Source organism: Bufo gargarizans, chromosome 4, assembly GCF_014858855.1.
Source record: "Bufo gargarizans isolate SCDJY-AF-19 chromosome 4, ASM1485885v1, whole genome shotgun sequence".
Classification (NCBI taxonomy): Eukaryota; Metazoa; Chordata; class Amphibia; order Anura; family Bufonidae; genus Bufo; species Bufo gargarizans.
The window spans coordinates 442,173,883-442,196,746 of NC_058083.1; the positions used below are offsets into that span (position 1 = coordinate 442,173,883).

A 22,864-nucleotide genomic window follows, 5' to 3' on the forward strand; every position below is an offset into this window, starting at 1 on the left:
TTTAACGGGACACACAAACATTAAATGAAATAGATTAAATATACCCGAGCGAAGCCGGGTCCTTCAGCTAGTTTACTAAATTGATGAATCATGGATGCCTGGAAATTATATATGACCCTAAGCTTTATTTTTTGTGCAGTGTTTTTTATTTTTTATTTTTTTATTCCTCTAAATCTATACTTCTTTTTTTTTTTTTCTTTTTTTTTTACAGGATTTAAGTTGTCTTTTTGAATTGTACTTGGAGCCATTGCAAAATGAAACTTTCCTTACCCAGGATGAGGTAATTCAAAAACTGCCATTCTCTATTGCTAACACAAAGGAATAATTTCCTATGTATGTGTACACTTGGCTGCAACATTTATGGTAGCTTTAGCCAGCATTAGGAGTACAGTTAATCTATTTTAGCTAATAACTGTAATAATGTCAATCCATTGCTTTCAAGTCTTCTCACTGGGAACATTGTACAAATTGTTTATATCGGGGAGATCAGTAGATATGATCTGCATAGAGATTCAGAAGGAACATCTGTCAGAGCTCATGAATATCAGATTGTATTTAGCTAACTGCGGTTATAGTTAATCTCTGACACTGCATGGCCTGTGTGTGTATATACTGAAATTCACACAAGTAATAATGATGGATAACTTCATTTACAATAATATTCGCCTCATGCAGGCCACAATAAATGTGTCTGCCTGTCACTGCTTGATGCTAAAACTTTATTTTTTGTTGTTTATAGATGGATTCTTTGTTTGGCAGTCTGCCTGAAATGCTTGATTTCCAGAAGATATTCCTCCAAACATTGGAAGATGGCATTTCAGGTTCTCCTGACTTTAACATACTTGAGACTCCATCGCAGTTTCGAGTAAGTCATTAATTGGTAGTAATTATAATTACAAACAGGCGAATAATGAGCGTGACATACTGCTATGTGCCTGCTCTATTTAACTGTGTAGGTTCGATTATTCATGGGTATTAAGGAATATCAGCTGACTGACATCAATATGGTTTGACGGAAAATAAACTTTCAGTTAAAGCTACTTTCACACTGGCATTTTTGGTTTCCATTTGTGAGATCCATTCAGGGATCTCATAAGCGGTCCAAAACGGATCAGTTTTGCCCTTAATGCATTCTGAATGGATAAGGATCTGCTCAAAATGCATCAGTTTGGCTCTGTTTCACCTCCATTCCGCTTTGGAGGCAAACACCAAAACGCTGCTTGTGTGTCCATCCTGACACACAATGTAAGACAACGGGGACGGATCCGTATTTAAAGACACAATATGGCACAATAGAAAATGGATCCGTCCCCCATTGACTTTCAATTGTGTTCAAGACTGATGCGTTTTGGCTATGTTAAAGATAATACAAACGGATCCGTTCTGATCGGATGCATGCGGTTGTATTATCTGAACGGATGCGTTTGTGCAGATCCATGATGGATCTGCACCAAATGCAAGTGTGAAAGTAGCCTAACGTTCAAGGATATTAGTTGGTGTATGTATACATCATGAATGAGGACACTAACTGGTATGGCACTGGACATGTAATACAGTGCCTTGTGACAGTATTCGCCTACTCTCCTCCCTCCTTGGTGTTTTTCCTGTTTTGTTGTATTACTACCTGGAATTAAAATGGGTTTTAACTGGGATATTATGTGAAGGACCTGCTTATAAATAATCCAAATTGTTATAGTTGAATGAAAAACTACCTTGTTTAAATAATAAAATCTGAGTTGTGATGTATTCACACTTTTTGCTAGGAAGTAAGGACTGGTCCAGCCAGTTAACTGTTAGTCACATAATTAGTTGAATTAAGATTTCTGTGTGCAATCAGTGTCACATTTTCTATCAAATAATGCATGAATACAACTGTTCTGAAAGGCCACTGGGACTGCAGCACTAGTAAGCAAGACCAGGTAGCCCTCCAACCAGGTCACAGACAAAGTTGTAGAGAAGTGTGTATATATACGTGCCAGCCTGCAAGGGAGGATTGGGGAGGTGAATAAGATGAGACTAGTGACTGTGTCGGTGAGGGTAGTCGTATTTTTCAGTGACTATTCCCTGCTCTAGCAGTCTCCCTGGCCAGGGTGTATTGACTGTAGGTCTGTTACCCTTATTCCCCTCAGGGCACTCCCTCCTTTTTGGCTCCAACCAGATCAGATATGTAGCGCAATGACCAGGTGTCACGGTGGGGGTGGGGGACCTCCCCACATTATAATGTAGGAAAACGGGGAAGCAGCTAGGCCTGAACACCAGGAAAGGGGAGCGGGTCACCTCCTAGAACCGCCCTAATCCTGGCCCTGACTCCTAACTGTATGAGCAGACCCAGATGGTAGGTGGTCTCATACACAGGAACCTGTGACCCTGGGTAGCTCGGAGTATCCCTGAAATAAGGTTAGGAGTAGGAGACAACCTGTTTGTCCCAGACGCAGATGAACAGGAGTCTCCTCTGGCCTAGCTGCAAGGAAAGGGACAGCCAGTGAACAGCCACAGGATCGGCAGGTAAGAGCCCAGAAACGACATGCACTTGCCTGCCGCGGCCACAACAACTACCGAACCCCCATGCAGACAGGAAGCATGGCAGCCCCAGGCAGAGCTGTTCACGGACTTGTGATTTCCTCCTCCGGGGAACCCTGACATCCCCTTCCGGAGGTTATGTGACTAATGTCTAGCAAACATGCAAACAGACGCCCACAAGCCAGACACAGACCGACAACAGACCCCGCACATAACCCACACCAAACATCGATACAAGGGAAGGTAAAGATCTAGGGGAGACATCAAGGTGACATTGATGTCAAGCTTGGAGGCCCTCCCACTGGACAGGTGGTTTATCCAGGATAGGAGCAGCACTCCAGCACACACAAAGGCTGAAGGCAACTGACCTCTTGCTCACAACACAACATATAAAGAGCCAAGATGCACCTAAATCCACACCAGCCAAATAACCCCTCCAGCACCATACAGGGAAGGACCAGGGGAAAGGAGTAGCCACCTACATGCTGCAACAACATGCATGGCAACCATGTCCCGGTGCACACAACAGAGGCCATGACACCAGGCTGGCTGGGTTATAATTGAGTCTTTTACTGAGTGAGTGATGGATGTCACTGTGCAAATACAAGCAGTAGGAACAGTTTTTTGAAGTATTTCACAGAGTAGACTTTTCCAAAAGGCTGCATTTCGGGATGGCCGTGATGGTGGTCCTCCCTGAGTCTCTTTCTATAGATGCATGCAATCTTTCCAAATGATGAAAGGTGTGCAATTTCTTTTAATATTTCTCTGAAATGCCCAAATGAGGGGTGTAGTCCTAGATCGGATGACCAGTCCATCTAAATAGTTTGGCAGTGCCAGAAGCAATAGAACCCAAACCACATACAGTAAAGTCTACAGCCATATGCGAGCAGTACCTTTTAATATTTTTGTCCAAGCCCTGTCCCTTTATGGTCCTCAACCTTCTGCAAAACTTCAGTGCTGATTTCCTCAAAGGTTGGTTCTTAGCAAAGTTGTTTTCCTGGCAGCTTTTCATTCATAGGCACTGCCAGTTATTATTGCTATTTTTTTCCCATCGTCAGCCTTTTAAAATACATAGTGCATAGATACAGTTAGGTCCATATATATTTGGACAGAGACAAAATTTTTCTAATTTGTTCTGTACATTACCACAATAGATTTTGAACAAAACAATTTAAGATGCAGTTGAAGTTTAGACTTTCAGCTTTAATTCAGTGGGTTGAACAAAATGATTGCATAAAAATGTGAGGAACTAAACGATTTTTTTTTTTTTAAACTCAATCCCTTCATTTCAGGGGCTCAAAAGTAATTGGACAAATTAAATAATTTTAAATAAAATGTTAATTTCTAATACTTGGTTGAAAACCCTTTGTTGGCAATGACTGCCTGAAGTCTTGAGCTCATGGACATCACCAGACGCTGTGTTCCCTCCTTATTAATGCTCTGCCAGGCCTTTACTGCAGCAGTTTTCAGTTGCTGTTATTTGTGGGCCTTTGTGTCTGAAGTTTATTCTTTAACAAGTGAAATGCATGCTCTTTTGGGTTCAGATCAGGTGACTGACTTGGCCATTCAAGAATATTCCACTTTGGTGGAATTTGCTTTATTAAACTCCTGGGTTGCTTTGGCTTTATGTTTTTGGGTCATTGTCCATCTGTATTATGAGACGCCGACCAATCAGTTTGGCTGGATTTGAGCACAGAATATGTCTCTGAAAACCCCAGAATTCATCCGGCTGCTTCTGTCCTGTGTCACATCATCAATAAACACTAGGGACCCTGTGCAATTGGCAGCCATGCATGCCCAAGCCATCACACTGCCCTCCACCATGTTTTACAGATGATGTGGTATGCTTTGGATCATGAGCTGTACCATGCCTTCGCCATACTTTTTTCTTTCCACCATTTTGGTAGAGGTTGAACTTGGGTTCATCTGTCCAAAGAATGTTCTTTCAGAAGTGTACTGTTTTTTTAAGATATTATTTAGCAAAGTTCAATCTACCCTTCTTATTCTTGAGGCTTATGAGTGGCTTGCACGGTGCAGTGAACCCTCTTTAATTACTTTTATGCAGTCTTCTCTTTATGGCAGATTTGGATACGCCTATATCCTGGAGAGTGTTGTTCACTTGGTTGGCTGTTGTTAAGGGGTTTCTCTTCACCATGGTAATTTTTCTGCGATCATCCACCACTATTGTCTCCAGTGGGCGTCCAGGTCTTTTTGCATTGTTGAGGTCACCAGTGCTTTCTTTCTCAGGATGTACCAAACTGTAGATTTTGCCACTCCTAATAGTGTAGCAATTTCTCGGTTGTTTTTTTTTTCTTCTGTTTTCGCAGATGAAGGATGGCTTGTTTCACTTGCATGTAGAGCTCTTTTGACCGCATGTTTACTTCTCTGCAAAATCTTCAAAATGCAAGCACCACACCTCAAATCAACTCCAAGAGTTTTATGTTCTTAATTGAGAATGAAATAATGAAGGAATTGCCCACACCTGCCCATGAAACAGCCTTTGAGTCAATTGTCCAATTACTTTTGGTTCCTTTAAAAACAGGGTGACATGTAAAGGAGCTGCAACTCTTAAACCCTTCATCCAATTTTAATGTGGGTACCCTCAAATGAAAGCTAAAAGTCTGGACTTTATGCCCATGTCCATTATATAACTATAACTTGAATATGTTTTAGTAAACGGGTAATAAAAACAAAATTTGTGTCAGTGTCCAAATATATATATGAACCTAACTGTAAGCCACTGCAACTATTTGTACCACTGAAAGTCACATCAGGGTAAATATTTCATCAATTTTTAAAGTGCAAACTTTACAACATCCCACAGAGCACCATTCTATGCATTATAACAAAATGTAAAGAATATTTCACCTACAAACCAGGAGAACGATGCCCACTAAAATTCAAATGGCCAGCGAGGGTATTAAAGGGAACCTGTTAAGCTGAACATAACTTTCAAGCTGAAGGCAGCATGTTATAGAGCAGGAGGAGTTGAACAGATTGATATACACTTTTATGGGAAAAGATCCAGTGAGGGCCGATTCAGATGGCCATTGTGCTTTGCGGATCCGCAAAACACGAATGCCATCTGGATCGTACATGGCTGCAACCATAATAGAAAATGCCTATTCTTGACCTCTATTGCGGATGCAGAATTTTTTTTTAGTTTGTGTGCATGAGCCCTTATACTGAATCTTTTCCCATAAAACTATGCATCAATCTACTCCGCTCCTCCTGCTCTATAACATGGTGCTTGTAGCTTGCATTGCATTTTTATGGTGACCGGTTCTCTTTAAACAGAGATTTTACAAAGAATCCAAGATAACACTGAAGAAGTTCCAAAGATCCACAGCAGAGATGAAAGTATCTGTCCATAGCACCAATATAAACCATACACTTCACAGAGGCTTTATGGAAGTACAGTTAGAAAAAGTCACTGCTTAAAGAAAAACAACATAAGAAACCCTGTTTGAAGTCCACCAAGCAGCATGTGGCAGTCTCCCCAAACACATGTAAGAAGGTCTGTTTTTGGCAATCGTGGGAAATGCTATTTGCGGCATAAACCCAACACTTCCCATAACCCCAAGAACACCATTCCTATAATAAAGCATGGGGGTGCCACATTCATGCTGTGGGAATGATTTTATTTGGCAGGAAATGGTCAGGGCAGAAAGAAAGATGAATGGCAGTAAGTACAGAGATTTGAGACTGGGACACAGGTTCCAGCAGGACAATGACCACTGGTTTATGGGGAAGCATTTAAATGTCTTAAAATGGCCCAGACCTAAATCTAATTGAGAACCAGTGGCATGACTTGAAGACTGTTGTACCCCAATGCAACATACTGTATGTAACGTGAAAGCATTAGAGAAGTTTTTTCTGGAAGAATGGCAAAAATCCCAGTGTCTAGATGTGCTAAGCTAATAGAGACATACCCTCTTATAATGGCTACAAAATGTGGCCCCACGAAGTAATAACTTCCAGGGAGTGAATATTTTATGGACATGAAAGTTCTCTGTTTTTGTCCTAAAGGGGTATTGCTATCTGGAAATGTATGGCATATTGATAGAACATGCTATAAATATGCAATAGATGTAGTTCCCACCTCTGAAACCAATCCGATCTCACTCACGGTGAATGGAGAAGAAGCCAAGAATGTGGGGCAACCCTCCGAGTGTGCTCGCACGGTTATTTTCGGACGTCCCATAGCATTGAATGGAAAAGATGCGCTCGGAAAATAGTAAATGTTCTTGGAAGACCCATAGCAGGGAATGAAAAGGAGATTGCACATGCGCGGTGTACTCTCTAGTCACAGCAGAGCCCTGTTCTTGAGATATCCAATGTACAACAGGTCCTAGAATTGTGACCCACACCTACTGGACTTATCTGGCATATCCTATCAATATCCCACAAATGTCCAGATGGAACAACCCCTTTTTTATTTGTCACAGTAAAAAAAAATTTGCACCTTCAAATTGGTAGGCATGTTGTGTAAATTAAATGGTACAAACCCACAATAATCCATTTTTTAATCTAGGTTGTAATGCAACAAAACACCAGTGGGGTAAATACTAACTGTATTCATGCATAGTCAACAGTTGATATAGTACAAGGATGTTCTTCATGTGAGGGTTTAGACATGCAGTCTTCTTGGGTATAGGATCTCCCTGTGCTTTTGCAGTTTTTTGTTTTGTTTTTTTATATGGGGTCTTTTTCACATGTTTACATGTGCCTGGAAAGCTTCTTGTACATATATTAAACAGACCTACAGGTCCCCATTATACTGATAGAGGCCAAGAGGGTGTCTCTTTGGCCTGCGTTCAACAGCACCCACTGGGTTTCACATTTTTCTTTCTAGTGGCATCCTTCAAGTGAATGTCCCTGAGGTTTTCCTCGGGAAAGCCTCCTGACGGAAGTCTTGGATGCAGAGCGTGAACACCTTTTATTCATTGTGATCTTTATCTTTTAGAAATTGCTGTTTTCTCTGGGAGGATCTTTTCTTTATTATGCAGATCACTTCAAACTGTACAGCGGATTCTGTGCAAACCATATAAAAGTGCAAAAAGTTCTTGAAAGAGGTAAACCAGCTTCTACTTCAATAATGAAAGTTAGCATAATTTAATTTCTTAATTTGGATATAGAAAGACTTGTGTCGACAGAGAATGCTAGTCTATCTAATCTGCCTGAAAATTATTACCTTTTAACTTTTCTCTTAGGCCCCTTTCACACGGGCGAGTTTTCCGCACGGGTGCAATGCGTGACGTTGAATGCATTGTACCCACACTGAATCCTGACCCATTTATTTCAATAGGGCTGTGTACATGAGCGATGTTTTTTTCACACATCACTTGTGCGTTGTGTGAAAATCGCAGCATGTTCTATATTATGTGTTTTCTCACGGAAAGCAGGCCCCATAGAATGGGGTTGCGTGAAAATCACAAGCATCTGCAAGCAAGTGCGGATGCAATGGGTTTTTCATTGATGGTTGCTAAGGAGATGATGTGAATAAATAGGGATGATCCACGGGACCCCATTAAAGTCCATGCACTTTATTTTTTATTATAACATGGTTATAATGGAAAATAATAGCATTCTTTAATACAGAATGCTAAGTAAAATGACCATTGAAGGTTAAAAAAAAATATAAAAAAATTACTCGCCTCATCCACTTGATCGCACAGCAGTTATCGTCATCTTTCTTCTTCTTTCAGGACCTGCACTTAGGTCATTGCGCTCACCATGTGGTGAGCGCGGTGACATCAGCGCAAGTCCTGCTGAATGAAGATGCAGTAGAACCTTCTATCTTCATTCAGCAGGACCTGCGCTGACGTCAGTGCAGGTCCTTTTTGCAGGTTCTGCAAGAAGAAGAAAGAAGACTATAACGGCTGTGCGATCAACTGGATGAGGTGAGTAATTTTTTTAATAAATTTTTTTAACCCTCACTGGTCATTTTACTTAGCATTCTTTAATACAGAATGCTATTCATTTCCATTATAACCATGTTATAATGGGAAATAATAAAATCTACAGAAACCCAAACCCGAACTTCAATGTTTTTCATCATTTGCGTGCAAAGCGCATTAAAACGCTTTGCACTCACGCGGAAAAAAACTGGACAACACAATCGCAGACGAAACTGACTGAAATTGCGTGCGCACTCGCGTTGGTTTCCCGCAATGCACCTGCAACACATCCGGACCTCTTCCGCAATGCCTGTGTGAAAGGAGCCTTAGGATAGATATAGTATGTGTATCCTAGGCCTGTGTTAGACAGTTCGCCATAACAACGCTAACAAGCGTTCATAGGTATACTTGTTAGAAATGACCTTCCTGTGTAAAAGTGACGCAGAATACCCCATGACGAGCAGGCAATTGTCGGGAAGGAACTCATCTGCTGGTCTAATATAAGCCTTAGGCATTGTAGATACCGGGGTCAGTCAGATTTGTAACTTCTTATATCATACTATAATTTCTTCCATCCATTCTCTTTGCAGCTAGAACAGATCCAGCTTTTAAGGAATTTTTGGATGCCAGAAACCCCACAAAGCAGCATTCGTCTACCTTAGAGTCATATCTGATCAAACCGGTTCAGAGAGTTTTGAAATACCCACTGTTGTTGAAAGAACTGGTGTCATTGACAGACAATGAAAGTGAAGAACATTATCACCTGACAGGTACTTTTATTTATGGTGTTTTGAAGGGAATGCGTCTTCAGAAAAAGACCTATTTTTTTAAAAGATTTTTTTTGAAGAATTGTGTTTTTTAGAACATTTTCCAGATAGGTAGACAAACATTAAAGTAAAAACACAATACACATCAAAAGTTCTTTCAAAATACATTTAAGTATTTTGAAAGAACTTTTGGTGTGTATTGTGTTTTTTTTATTTTTTATGTTTGTCTACCTATCTGGAAAATGTTCTAAAAAACACAATTCTTCAAAAAAAATCTTTTATAGAGTGATGGATAGATGTATAACTAAAATCATGCGGTTTTCACATTGGCCACTAGGCCCAAAATATATAAAGACTGCCTGTTCTTTGAGAGCAGCCACATTGAGATGAGCTGTGATGTCACCTACTGTAAATGGTGGCTCTTGTGTTATTTACTGAAAAGTTATCTGTACAGGACAAGACGTAACATATTAGGCCTAGTGGCCATTGTGAAAAGTGCACGATTTTAGCAAAAAACTCATACATTTAATATAAGGATGTGATTAAAAGAAAATTACCTATTGTTTAAAAGGGTACCATAAATTCCCATTGTAATTATTTTCTTTGGCGTCCACAGTAAAACAGATGGGATTAGAAATGATTACTCTTTTGGTTAGTTCATTACCTTTTGGCTAATATTAGGGCAGTCTGCTACTATGGTATATATAAATATGGTTCACCAAACAAAATTAGTTTTTTATGTTTCATACTATGTTTTTGTTGGCATCATACAAATGGTTATAATATCATTTGTGTTTACAGTTGGTGATAAGATCAGTATATCATTTATTTCAGACCTCCTAAGACTTGTCATACCCATTATAATTGTCATTGAATTGTCCTCTGTTCATGCACTGGATCACATAACTGGCTATGGCTGAGAATGAGGATTTAGTCATTCCCACTGGCCGTGGTCTCTGCTTCCACTGTGTGTGGCGTACTTCATTGTCATACAAATTACAGGAACTGTGTCAGCAATTTTCTACAAAATTTTGCTTCTATTCGTTTGAAAGTTGCTGTGCATCGGTTTACTACTGTTATCCAAATATATGCTTAAACAGTTATAGAGTGTACATCAAAAAGGCATGAGAATATACTGTTCTGAAAAATGTATCCTGTAAGGTGGCCATATAGATAAACTTTTTCTGGGTGAAATTTAATATCAATTATTTAAGCCAATGAATGACACACTGTTACTATCTAAAAAGTAGGCGTTTATATTTTTGTCGTAGTAGTCAGCTTCATATGGGTCGTACAGCCAATAACTACCCCAGTAATTATCCAATATTTCAGTGATTTTTCATACAGACTATTCAAGAACATTTATCACTGAAATATATCTTTCTATAAGAAGCATTCGTTCAGGCAGTACATCAGACATGACCCGTGTATTGCCACTTTCAACAACTATAATGGACAGTATTAGCTAAGGGGCCGCTCACGGCACATTTTTGGTCCCCGCCAAGCATTGCGCTGGGGAAACAAAGTATAAAAAGATTAAACTTTGGACTGTGATCTGCTTTTTCTGTCTGTGCACATTTTAGTAGAACACTCATTTGCGTCCTGCAAGATGGAAAAGAGGGGATATAGATATCAGAGTTTAAATGAATGGATCCACTGAGGGACACATATGAAGACTGAATTTAAACATATCTCAGAATGCTCAGCCAGAGAGCTAAAATCTGATGTTATCAGCCCCTAAAATGTAATAAGCACCCAGTGTTCATTAAAAAGTCATACTAGAAGTCAAATACACCTCTTATTGAACGGAGTTGTATCCTCACTAAAATGTATTTTAAAAAATATGTATCAGTCAATCGGAGCTAGCAGACTAACAAAAATTTTATCAATTTCTGTGTCCAAATTCATACTGTTCAATATGATGACTGTCTTAAAATTCAATGAATAAGCAAATATGTCTTTATCTGAGTGCGATTCTTCGATTTCTGCGATGGATGTTTAATATTTGTCCTCCTTCCACACTTCTGCTACTTGCTGCTTCTTGTAGTTCCACAAGGGTGTAGCAGTGACACCCTGGGTCTGGCAAATGCTTGGAGTGCTGGATATGGAACTAACATGAAATGAAAGGATTTCTTACTGAGTCCTGGCTACTACACTATCTGTAATCTCTTCTGAATGTTTATAGAGGTAAAGGGGAGATGGCCTGGGGGAAGTGAAGCTTTCAGTGGGAGGTCTCCTACAACCTTGCGGAACTAAAGAAGCAGCCGAAGTGTGAAGGGAGGACAAGTATAAAATGTCTATCGCGGAAATGAAAGAACTGCACTCTGATACGGTCTTATTCGCTTATTCATTGAATTTAGGACAATCGGCGTATTGAGCAGTGTGAATCCGGACTACATTAAGTTGTATCCTCAGGCTTGGTTGCTATGGAAAATGGTCTTCCAAAAGAAGTTGCTCAACTCTCTGCATTCCCTGTATCAGTAAAAATGTGGACAAACGACTTCAATGGTGAAAGTACGCAACAATCGGATGCCTCGTACTGCAGACAATTTTATTGTACTCACAAGAGTTCCACAGTGAATGGCTTATAACAAATCTGAATAGTCCACATGCCAAGTTCTAAAGATAGTCTTCTAAAACAAGCCATTAGCCATCCAAGGTGAAACTCGAAGCGAGTTGGGCCATGTGTGGAGATACTTCATTTAGAAAACTGCTAGCAACCAATATTGAGGATAAAGCTTCACATTTATGCAGGAAACCACTGAATTACATTATAGTCAATGGGTATTCGGTGTAACACCGTTGTGTCTGGCAATGCCGGAAACAAGGAGCTCCGGTAGCCTGAAGCTCTGTCGGATCAGGCTACTGGATTCCCAATACTGTGAACGCAGTCTTGGTGATCTGATCGTATATGCAGAAAAAATAAAGTCAACATTTGTCAGCAGCAGGTCGCCTTGTGTGTGATGTACTGCTGACAAACAATGAATCTGTATGAGAACAATTGATTGCAGTAGCGATCATTCATCCCTATCCAGAAGCATGCTGCAGCTTAAAGGAGTTCTGCAGTTTTTTTAAACTGCTGATCTATCCTCTGGATAGATCATCAGCATCTGATCAGCGGGTGTCTGACACCCGGGACCCCTGCTGATCAGCTGTTTGAGAAGGCACCGCAGCCTTCTTGCTGTTTGCCGCAGGTCCAGTGATGTCACGACTAGTATCAATGGCCTGGGCGTGGCTAAGCTCTGTTCACTTGAATGGAGCTTAGCCCCGCCTAGGCCAGTGATACTAGTCGTTACCTCACTGGGCCTGTGGTAAACAGCGAGAAGGCCGCGGCACTACTGCCAGCGCCGCTGCCTTCTCAAGCAGCTGGTCAGCAGGGGTCCCGGGTGTCGGACCCCCGCCGATCAGATGCTGATGCTCTATCCAGAGGATAGATCATCAGTTTAAACTGCAGAACCCCTTTAATGAGCAGGCAGTGTTCTGAATAAAAGGTTTATTCCTGATCTTTGCGTTGTGTATCGGCCCATGTGACTAAGGCTACTTTCACGTTTTTTGTGGATCGTTCATGGATCTGCAAAAAACGCTTCTGTTACCATAATGCATCCGTCATGAACCTCATTGAAAGTCAATGGGGGACGGATCCGTTTTCTATTGTGTCAGATAAAACGGATCCGTCCCCATTGACTTATATTGTGTGTCAGGACTGATCCATTTTGCTCCACACCACATCGCGGAGAGAAAACCGCTGCTTGCAGCGTTAATCTGTCCGTGATGCAAGCGCAACAAAATGGAACGGAATGCATTTTGGTACATTCTGTTTCGTTCAGTTCAGTTTTGTCCCCATTGACAATGAATGGATACAAAAATGAAGCGTTTTCTTTCGCTATTGAGATCCTATGACTCATCGCAATAGCGGAATTGAAAACGCTAATGTGAAAGTAGCCTTAGATACATACTGTAGCCAAATGCTTCACGTTGACCTCTAGTTACCTCCTTGATGTTTTCTATAGCCGTTTATTATAGAAGTGCACATACTCTGATACGGCTTTGCACAGAATTGAGTATATCTGCTCAATTTCTGATCTACTGAATTAATGTGGGTATGGTCGCAGTTACAAAGTGTTGGTCCATCTGTTCATGCTGTCTGTGAGCATTTAGAAGCATTGACTGTTCCTATGGTGTCAAAATTCTACAGTTCTAATAAATGCCCACATTAGACTTTTTTTTATAGATGTGGAAATGAGCTTTGAACAGGACTGGTGATACTAGTTGTCTTTCATCAACTACCTACTGTATATAAAGTACCATCATAAGAATCCTTAACAAGTTTACTCCTTTATAATGTAAAGTTTTACTCCTACAACCATTTCTTTTTGATGTTGGTGATTGTGGTGTACTCTGGTGCTTCAGGAATTAACTGTCCTTACTGTTTGGAGTGCCACGGTTACCTGGATTTGCCCATTATCAGATTGTAGACAGAGATCTGTAACAGGGCTCCCCATCTACCATGTGCCATCTATATGTGCACACATTATTGAGAAAAATGAAATTTTAATATATGCCAATGAGCCTCTAGGAGCAACTGGGGCATTGCCGTTACACTTAGAGGCTCTGCTCTCTCTGCAACTACCACACCTTCTCCACTTTGACAGTGCCAGAGAGTGAAAACATCATTATACCTGGCCCTGTAAATCAAAGTACATAGGGCGCGGCAGTTACAGAGAAAGCAGAGCCTGTAGGTGTAACAGGCGTTGCTCCTTGAGGCTAATTTACATAAATGAGTTAGCAATAACCACAGTATTTTGAGTGCCCATACAGTTCTGTTTCCATACTCTGTGATATAAACTATAAAATGTTGTACCTTCTAAATTTACAGAAGCACTAAAGGCTATGGAGAAGGTAGCCAGTCATATTAACGAAATGCAGAAAATCTACGAAGACTATGGAACAGTGTTTGATCAGTTGGTAGCAGAGCAGAGTGGGACAGAAAAAGAGGTACTGTAACGGAAGTCACCAAACGAATATTTCAAAGAGAGGGAACACCTTACAAATGCTGCTTTGTACTTGCAGGTCACAGAGCTCTCTATGGGGGAGCTTTTGGTATATTCTACAGTTACCTGGCTTAATATCTTCCCTTCTCTTGGCAAAACGAGAAAAGACCTTGAGCTGACAGTGTTTGGTAAGTATTCCATCCATCCAATGTATGTAAGAAAAAAGAGCAGCCCTCGTTGGAAACAGCAATAAGATTGGTGCAAATCCTCGGGATAAGGCTACATGCACACAAATGTATTTTGTTTCCGTGCCCGTTCCTTTGTTTTGCGGCTAGAATGCGGACCCATTACACTGTGTGCAGTCCACATCAGTATGTACGTTCCGTAGCCCTGCAAAAAAAAAATAGAACATGTCCTATTGTCCGTTTGGCAGACAAGGATAAGGCATTGTTACAATGGACCCCCAAAGAAAAAAAAAAAACTGAGGGCATACAGATGTGATTTTTTTTAATTTTTTTTTTTGTGGACCGCAAAACGCATACAGTCGTTGCCCAAAGCCATCAATCCTTCATATATTAGATAGGAAAATAGCTAGTCAAGGCTTGAGAAGGTTCCTTGTTGTATGGACTGAAATGTCACACAAGGCTAATTAAAGTTCAAATGTTTTTGTATTTTTGAAGTACGGCCTATTTTTCTATGTTATCTGTTGATTTCTATCTACTATACATATTTGCATATGTATAGTAGATAGAAATCAACAGATAACATAGAAAAATAGGCAGTACTTCAAAAATTTTTAAAATTCCAGCAATAATTCTCAAAAATAGTCAACCCATGAATGTGCAGTAATGGTACTGTAAGCGGCGCTCTCATAAGGCATAAGACTAGTGAGATACAATTATGAAGTTTCCCTGATTCCCTAAAATAAGTGCTGGAACTGCATTGTAAAAGAAGGTCCATTCTATAAATTTAATGTGATTGTTTTAGAATTTTGAATAATTGAATTATATTTTTTTTTGTGGCACTGATACTGTTTCTTCCAGAGGAGGAGAGCCTTTTCTTAGTGGATCTCCGCTCAGGCTAAGGGCTTGTTCACATGCTGTGTACCGCAAATGGCAGTCCGCAATGCACGGGCACCGACCATGGCCCAGCCGCATGGGTATCGCGGATCCATTCACTTGAATGGGTCCGCGATCCATCCGTTCTGCAAAAAGATAGAACTTTCTCTATCTTTTTGCGGTACGGAGGCACGGAACGGAACCCCAGGAAGCACTCTGTAGACTCCAATCTGCACGACAGGTCAATTCACACAGCATGTTGATGAGATTTCTTAAAAACCCAGTCAATTTTGCTGGTACTGTACAATGCTGCAGATTTCCTGCACAAAAATCCAGAATGGCAAATCTGCAGCATTTCAGTCATATCTGGATATAGCCTAAAGCTCTTCTCTGCCACCTGTGTCAGTTTGAATTGCATGCAGGTTGATGCTGGTCATGTTCACTATATGTCCCAGCTTATCCTTTTTGATCCCACCCATTGCCATGCTGCCTGATCTCTATTTCAGTGAAATGTGTATTTACAGCTTCATCTCCATGTGTCCGACAGAGGCCAAGATGATTCTTTACACACTAATTGTGCTTAATTGCTGGAATAATTATACTCTAATATTGCTTAGAAAAAAAAGACCTAGGCGGAATACATTAAAGCTGAATACATTTAAAACATAGCTTTTACTGATAATTAAAAGGATAAACCCACCTAGTGCTCAAATAAACGGTGAAAAAATGTACATAAAAAACACGACGTAATAAAGGACGCATTAAAAATACAAATGGACATGAGATTGAGGGATATGTTTATGGACTAGGCCCCTAAAATGAAAAGGTTCTAGACGGGGTTGTCCCTATCGGGGCGGGTGCTCTGTATTGCTAGGTAGGAACTGTTTAGCCCCCATCCTAACCAGTGTCTGGGCTATGTAGTTTTATGTCCCCGGAAGAATTTCAGCAATTATACGGACCCTGTCATGATTAGCTAGGATGGTTGAAAGGTAGACATTCATCCTTTAATTAGTAAGACCTTTCCATTTATTTATGGCTTTTGTTTATTTGTATTTTTATTACGTCCTTTTTATGTCATATTTTTTATGTACATTTTCTCACCGTTTATTTGAGCACTATGTGGGTTTATCCTTTTAATTATTATGAGTAAAAGCTATGTTTTAAATGTATTCAGCTTTAATGTATTCCGCCTAGGTCTTTTTTATTTATTTAAAATTAACAATTTTTATTGTTTTGTCAGAAAAGGCAGATTGTACATGTTATGATATCTCAAAGTATCCAACATAAGCATATATTTAGCAGTCATATAAGCAAGTTGTAAGTAAATATTTTGAGTAATGACAGTCATACAGTGTACAACAAAACATTATCAGGATAAACAATATCGCCTAGGTCTTTTTTTTCAAAGGTTTTTTTGCTATATTTGAGGGCTAGACCTTTTTCTATACGCAACTATCTTGTATACAGTATAGGACTTTTGGATTGAATAATTATACTCTGGAAGATTTCCAGCTCACAAAGCTAGACTAATTCTTAATGATGTATTTGGCTAAAAGTAAAACTCTTAAAGTTTGCAAGACGCACAAACCCAAATTAAATTCAAATCCTGAAAATAACACTTAAATATATCAAATAAATCTGAACTATACCGCTGCACTGCAGATAGGCATTATGTATAGACGTAACATCCTGAATACTAGATGGATGATTGCAACCATAAATTGCCTGACTAATGCCTGCAATCATCCTGGGGTAAACACATTGCAATACAAACTACGTACTTCAATGTGGCAGCTACATGGTTATTTTTAGGCTGCTTATACACTTTCAGGGTTTGATCAGGTTATTTTAGGTGGTTTTTGAGGCCAAAACTGGGTGTGGATCATAAAGGGAGAGTAGTTACAACAGGGATATTCTTCTTCAGCTCTTTTGTGAATCTACACCTGTTTTTAATTGCATCCAAAAATCAGATCAAATCCTGATTGTGTACAGGCAGCCTTAGGCTACTTTCACACTAGCGTTCGATTGGATCCGTTCTGAACGGATCCGATCATAATAATGCAGACGGAGGCTCTGTTCAGAACGGATCCGTCTGCATTATATTTGCAAAAAAAAGCTAAGTGTGAAATTAGCCTGAGCGGATCCGTCCAGACTTTTACATTAGAAAGTCAATGGGGGACGGATCCGCTTGAAGATTGAGCCATAGTGTGTCATCTTCAAACGGATCCGTCCCCATTGACTTACATTGTAAGTCTGGACGGATCCGCACGCCTCTGCAAGCAGCGTTCAGGTGTCCGCCTGCTGAGCCGAGTGGAGGCTGAACGCCGCCAGACTGAGGCATTCTGAGCGGATCCGCATCCATTCAGACTGCATCAGGGCTGGACGGGAGCGTTCGGGTCCGCTCGTGAGCCCCTTCAAACGGAGCTCACGAGCGGACAGCCGAACGCTAGTGTGAAACTTTAGAGAGGTTGATGGTGACTTTCTGATAATAAGACAACCAGTAAATAAGCCTGCTACACACAAGGCCTTATTCACATGTCAGTATTTGTTCAGTGATTTCCATCAGTGATCCTGAGCTAAAACCAGGTGCGGCTCTAAACGCAGAACAGATGCAGATCCTTCCCTTATACCTTATGTCTGTGAAGGCTCGTATCCTGGTCTTGGATCACAATCGCTGATGGAGTATCACTGACAAACTATGACATGTAAATGAAGCCTAACAAACCTGGCCGTACACATTAGACAGAAATTGGTTGATGGTTGAACAGCAATTGAACCATTTCACAGACACGACCATACACATTTTAATCCATATTGGCCGATATGACGGAAATATTAAACAATAATGGTCCATCGGTCGGCTAAAGCGACTGTCCATAAATTTCAACCAATTAATATTTGTTTTGGTTAAAATCATCCATTATGATCAACTTTACACTGTTTATGGCAACCTTTTAATTTTACATTCAACTGCATTGCTTCAAAGGGTTATTTCAAACCATTAACATGTATATATTCTTATGGGGTGTATGAATGCAGGGCAAAATATAAAAGAAATTGTGGTTATTTAAAAAAAAAATACATCGTCCTGCCTGGATAAAACTAATGGTTCTTCAAAATTCTGCCAAGCAAACTTCAAAAACAGCTGCGGTTTTTGTCTGGCTGAATCCTGGCATTTGCTGGGTAGCAGCCGGATCACCGTTGGATCCCGATATAGGCAATGGGGCCGATGGGCATTCCAGTAACATTCAGCAATACCCGATCAAGAGATCTCTGGCCAGCCGGAAACTAAAGTGTGAAACTAGCATAAAAGATGTTCAGTTTCACATTAAAAAGAACCCTAGAACTTTAAACATTAAGGGCTCATGCACACGGCCATTGCCGTTTTTGTGTTCCGCAAATTGCGGATCTAAAAAACCCAGATATTGGCTGTGTGTGTTCCAGATTCTGCAGAATGGAATGTTTTATCGCGCACTGCCTCAATATGTAATGGCTGTTGCTTGGCAACTGACATTGCAGAGAGTGGGCGACACTGCATGTTTTTGTGGTGATATGGCTTTGTTGGATGGAGTACATCAGTCAGTTTTCTCTTAGTGTGTCTTCAAAAGTAATGGAAAAGTCCACCAGAAAACACTCCAGATAAAGACTTCCACCAGGTTATCATATGGGGTTGAAAAGTGTCACTCCCTGCCCTGTGCTCCTCTGTGGAATAACATTGTCTCCATTTGTTTTAATAGGGAATGTAATCTGCACCTGCGTATTTTCTGTTGGACTTTTTCGCCAGGTGTGAAGGCACCTTAAGAAGCACTAATTTAGTGCTATATTGTTATCTGCAGTGCAGGGGACCTAGTCTATGTAATAAAGAGGTGACAAAATGTCCTATAACTCTTAAGAATAACTCAAACAGAACATATTTATCTGTTGACCTGTCGGCCTAAATATCCATGTGATGCTCTTCTTTTCTGCTTCTTGCAGTGTTTAGAAGGGCCATCATTCTCGTGCACAAAGAAAACTTCAAGTTGAAAAAGAAAACAGTAAGTTCTCCAACAGACTGGACCACACATGTGGAGTCTAATCCTTGGTAGCTCAGCTCTCTTCGAAACCTCTTGCTGTAGGCATCATACCTTCATAAAACCAGCATCTCAAGTATTGTATGTTGACAGTGTATCTGCATAGAAAGGGAATACAATTTACTAAACAGTTCATATCAGTAAACCTTGGGAGAAGGGCTGCATTTGTACTGGATTAGTCTGCAAACAGTCTAAAAGCTCAGTCTGGAAGGTATAGAGGATACTGAAGGGAGGGGGAGGTGTGGAATCCTCTTATAAGCATGGGAAGAAAATCAACACGCGCAGTACTGTGTGTAGGTGGCACGAACAAATGTACCATTCGTAATTAGGCCTTGTAGGAAAAATAGACTGCAGATTAAGATGATGACAGCATTTTACCGACACACTTATTTAATGTTCAATCAATTTTCTCTGTTATTATATGTAAAGTTCTTAAAAGGAAAGTTCCAGAATGTCACATAGAAATCAAAGCATTGACACATAACATATTATGTGTAGTAGTCCTCTATGGAAGGAAGCACAAACCAAAATCCTGTTGTGATAGCTACCATCTTGGTGAACATGACATTTTTGCTCCTATAATTGGCACAGAACCCATGATGATCAGCAGTAGACAGCCCCATTTGTGGACCACTTGCTCTTTTGCTAATTACCGGTATCTACACTCTATTTCTGCTGCTTCATTTAACTGCAGTTTTTTTTTTGTTTGTTTTTTTTAAAGCTGCAAATCGCTAAATCCATGGGTTGTACATGGTTTTGTAACGGTTTGACTTAACTGCATGGCCCATGAGCAAGAGTGGTGTTATCTCTGGAGATACAATTCACATGCTCTGTTACTGCACTTATTTCATCACTATATACCTGTGGATAGAACTGAATATATATCGACAATGGATACTTGATACCAGGCTCGGACTGGCCCACAGGGGTACAGGGGAATCCCCCGATGGGCCCATAGTCTCCCACCCCCTGGCACATGACACATTAGACTTACTGCACTACATACATATATTCAATGTACAGCATCTCAACCAGCCTATGTTTATATAAAAAAAACTTGTTAGATTATTTATTATATTTGAATGTATCCATACGGTGGGCCCCCAAAATAAATTTTACAGGTGGGCCCTAGGTACCTCAGTCTGACACTGCTTCATACACATTTAACAAAAAAAAAAAACATTCTAAAAGAATAAAATGTAGCCAATCACTGCAAAAATGACGTAAAGGATCATCCGCACCCGCCTTCAGAGTAGTAGTCTATATATGCCCAACATGTTTTTTTTGTTGATGTGTTTTTCATCATATCAAGTATACTCTACTACACTACCTTGGACCTTAGATTTGTGTTGCCATATTTGATGCTTACATTATGTGAGATTTTTGTGATGGCTGGACAGATCAATTCCTTACATTCTACATTAAATGTCCAATGCTTAGGAAATATACTGAGATATATATATATATATATATACAGGTCCTTCTAAAAAAAATGAGCATATTGTGATTATTTTCTGTAATGTACTGATAAACATTAAACTTTCATATAGTTTAGATTCATTACACACAACTGAAGTAGTTCAAGCCTTTTATTGTTTTAATATTGATGATGTTGGCATACAGCTCATGAAAACCCAAAATTCCTATCTAAAAAAATTAGCATATTTCATCCGACCAATAAAAGAAAAGTGTTTTTTAATACAAAAAAAAAGTCAACCTTCAAATAATTATGTTCAGTTATGCACTCAATACTTGGTCGGGAATCCTTTTGCAGAGATGACTGCTTCAATGCGGCGTGGCATGGAGGCAATTAGCCTGTGGCCCTGCTGAGGTGTTATGGAGGCCCAGGCTGCTTCGATAGCGGCCTTAAGCTCATCCAGAGTGTTGGGTCTTGCGTCTCTCAACTTTCTCTTCCCAATATCCCACAGATTCTCTATGGGGTTCAGGTCAGGAGAGTTGGCAAGCCAATTGAGCACAGTAATACCATGGTCAGTAAACCATTTTCATCTCCATAAAGCTTTTCAGCAGATGGAAGCATGAAGTGCTCCAAAATCTCCTGATGGCTAGCTGCATTGACCCTGCCCTTGATAAAACACAGTGGACCAACACCAGCAGCTGACATGGCACCCCAGACCATTACTGACTGTGGGTACTTGACACTGGACTTCAGGCATTTTGGCATTTCCCTCTCCCCAGTCTTCCTCCAGACTCTGGCACCTTGATTTCCGAATGACATGCAAAATTAGCTTTCATCCGAAAAAAGTACTTTGGACCACTGAGCAACAGTCCAGTGCTGCTTCTCTGTAGCCCAGGTCAGGCGCTTCTGCCGCTGTTTCTGGTTCAAAAGTGGCTTGACCTGGGGAATGTGGCACCTGTAGCCCATTTCCTGCACACGCCTGTACACGGTGGCTCTGGATGTTTCTACTCCAGACTCAGTCCATTGCTTCCGCAGGTCCCCCAAGGTCTGGAATCTGTCCATCTCCACAATCTTCCTCAGGGTCCGGTCACCTCTTCTCGTTGTGCAGCGTTTTCTACCACACTTTTTCCTTCCCACAGACTTCCCACTGAGGTGCCTTGATACAGCACTCTGGGAACAGCCTATTCGTTCAGAAATTTCTTTCTGTGTCTTACCCTCTTGCTTGAGGGTGTCAATGATGGCCTTCTGGACAGCAGTCAGGTCGGCAGTCTTACCCATGATTGTGGTTTTGAGTAATGAACCAGGCTGGGAGTTTTTAAAAGCCTCAGGAATCTTTTGCAGGTGTTTAAAGTTAATTAGTTGATTCAGATGATTAGGTTAATAGCTCGTTTAGAGAACCTTTTCATGATATGCTATTTTTTTTAGATAGGAATTTGGGGTTTTCATGAGCTGTATGCCAAAATCATCAATATTAAAACAATAAAGGGCTTGAACTACTTCAGTTGTGTGTAATGAATCTAAAATATATGAAAGTCTAATGTTTATCAGTAGATTACAGAAAATTATGAACTTTATCACAATATGCTAATTTTTAGAGACGTTCCTGTATATGTGTATGTGTATGTGTATATGTATATGTGTATATGTGTATATATATATATATATATATATATATATATATATATATATATAAAAAGAATCGCCCATTTTAGCCATGAAACTATCTTTGAAAATATTTTAAAATAAAATATTCAAATATTGTACTTGGTTATTCAAGTTATGCATTTTTTTTCTATATTTTTATAGAGTCAGAATACACGAAGCTCTCAAACCTATGGTGATATTGATCAGTTTAAATTCCGTTGGCTGATTCCTTTGTCTGCAGTTCAAGTGAGAATGGGAAATGCTGCCGGTAAATAATGCAATCCTTGAATAGAAATATTACTGTGTGTTCTTTAAAGCATGGGAAAACTGTACAAGAGTAAAGGCTGGCTGTGTGGAATGCTGAGCAACAGACGGCCTTACCTTTTTATTAGACTGGATTCACACATGGCACCTTTAAATCTATGTGCAGTAAATCTATTAACTATATTATTTAAAACCTTAAACATAGTTCCACCAAATTTAACTAGTGAAGGGAA

The 22,864-nt window shown here is 40.1% G+C and overlaps 1 protein-coding gene across 6 annotated transcripts in view; it reads left to right on the forward strand.

The window, feature by feature from the left end:
* TIAM2 (TIAM Rac1 associated GEF 2) overlaps positions 1 to 22,864 on the forward strand; it is a 441,154-nt gene that overhangs the window by 400,873 nt on the left and 17,417 nt on the right. For all 6 annotated transcript variants that reach the window (XM_044289376.1, XM_044289380.1, XM_044289379.1 and 3 more), the window contains 8 exons: positions 212 to 280; positions 740 to 865; positions 7,487 to 7,595; positions 9,011 to 9,190; positions 14,064 to 14,182; positions 14,258 to 14,366; positions 19,212 to 19,270; positions 22,530 to 22,635. In XM_044289376.1, coding sequence (XP_044145311.1) covers positions 212 to 280; positions 740 to 865; positions 7,487 to 7,595; positions 9,011 to 9,190; positions 14,064 to 14,182; positions 14,258 to 14,366; positions 19,212 to 19,270; positions 22,530 to 22,635 — 877 coding nt within the window. The remainder of the gene's footprint in view (positions 1 to 211; positions 281 to 739; positions 866 to 7,486; positions 7,596 to 9,010; positions 9,191 to 14,063; positions 14,183 to 14,257; positions 14,367 to 19,211; positions 19,271 to 22,529; positions 22,636 to 22,864) is intronic.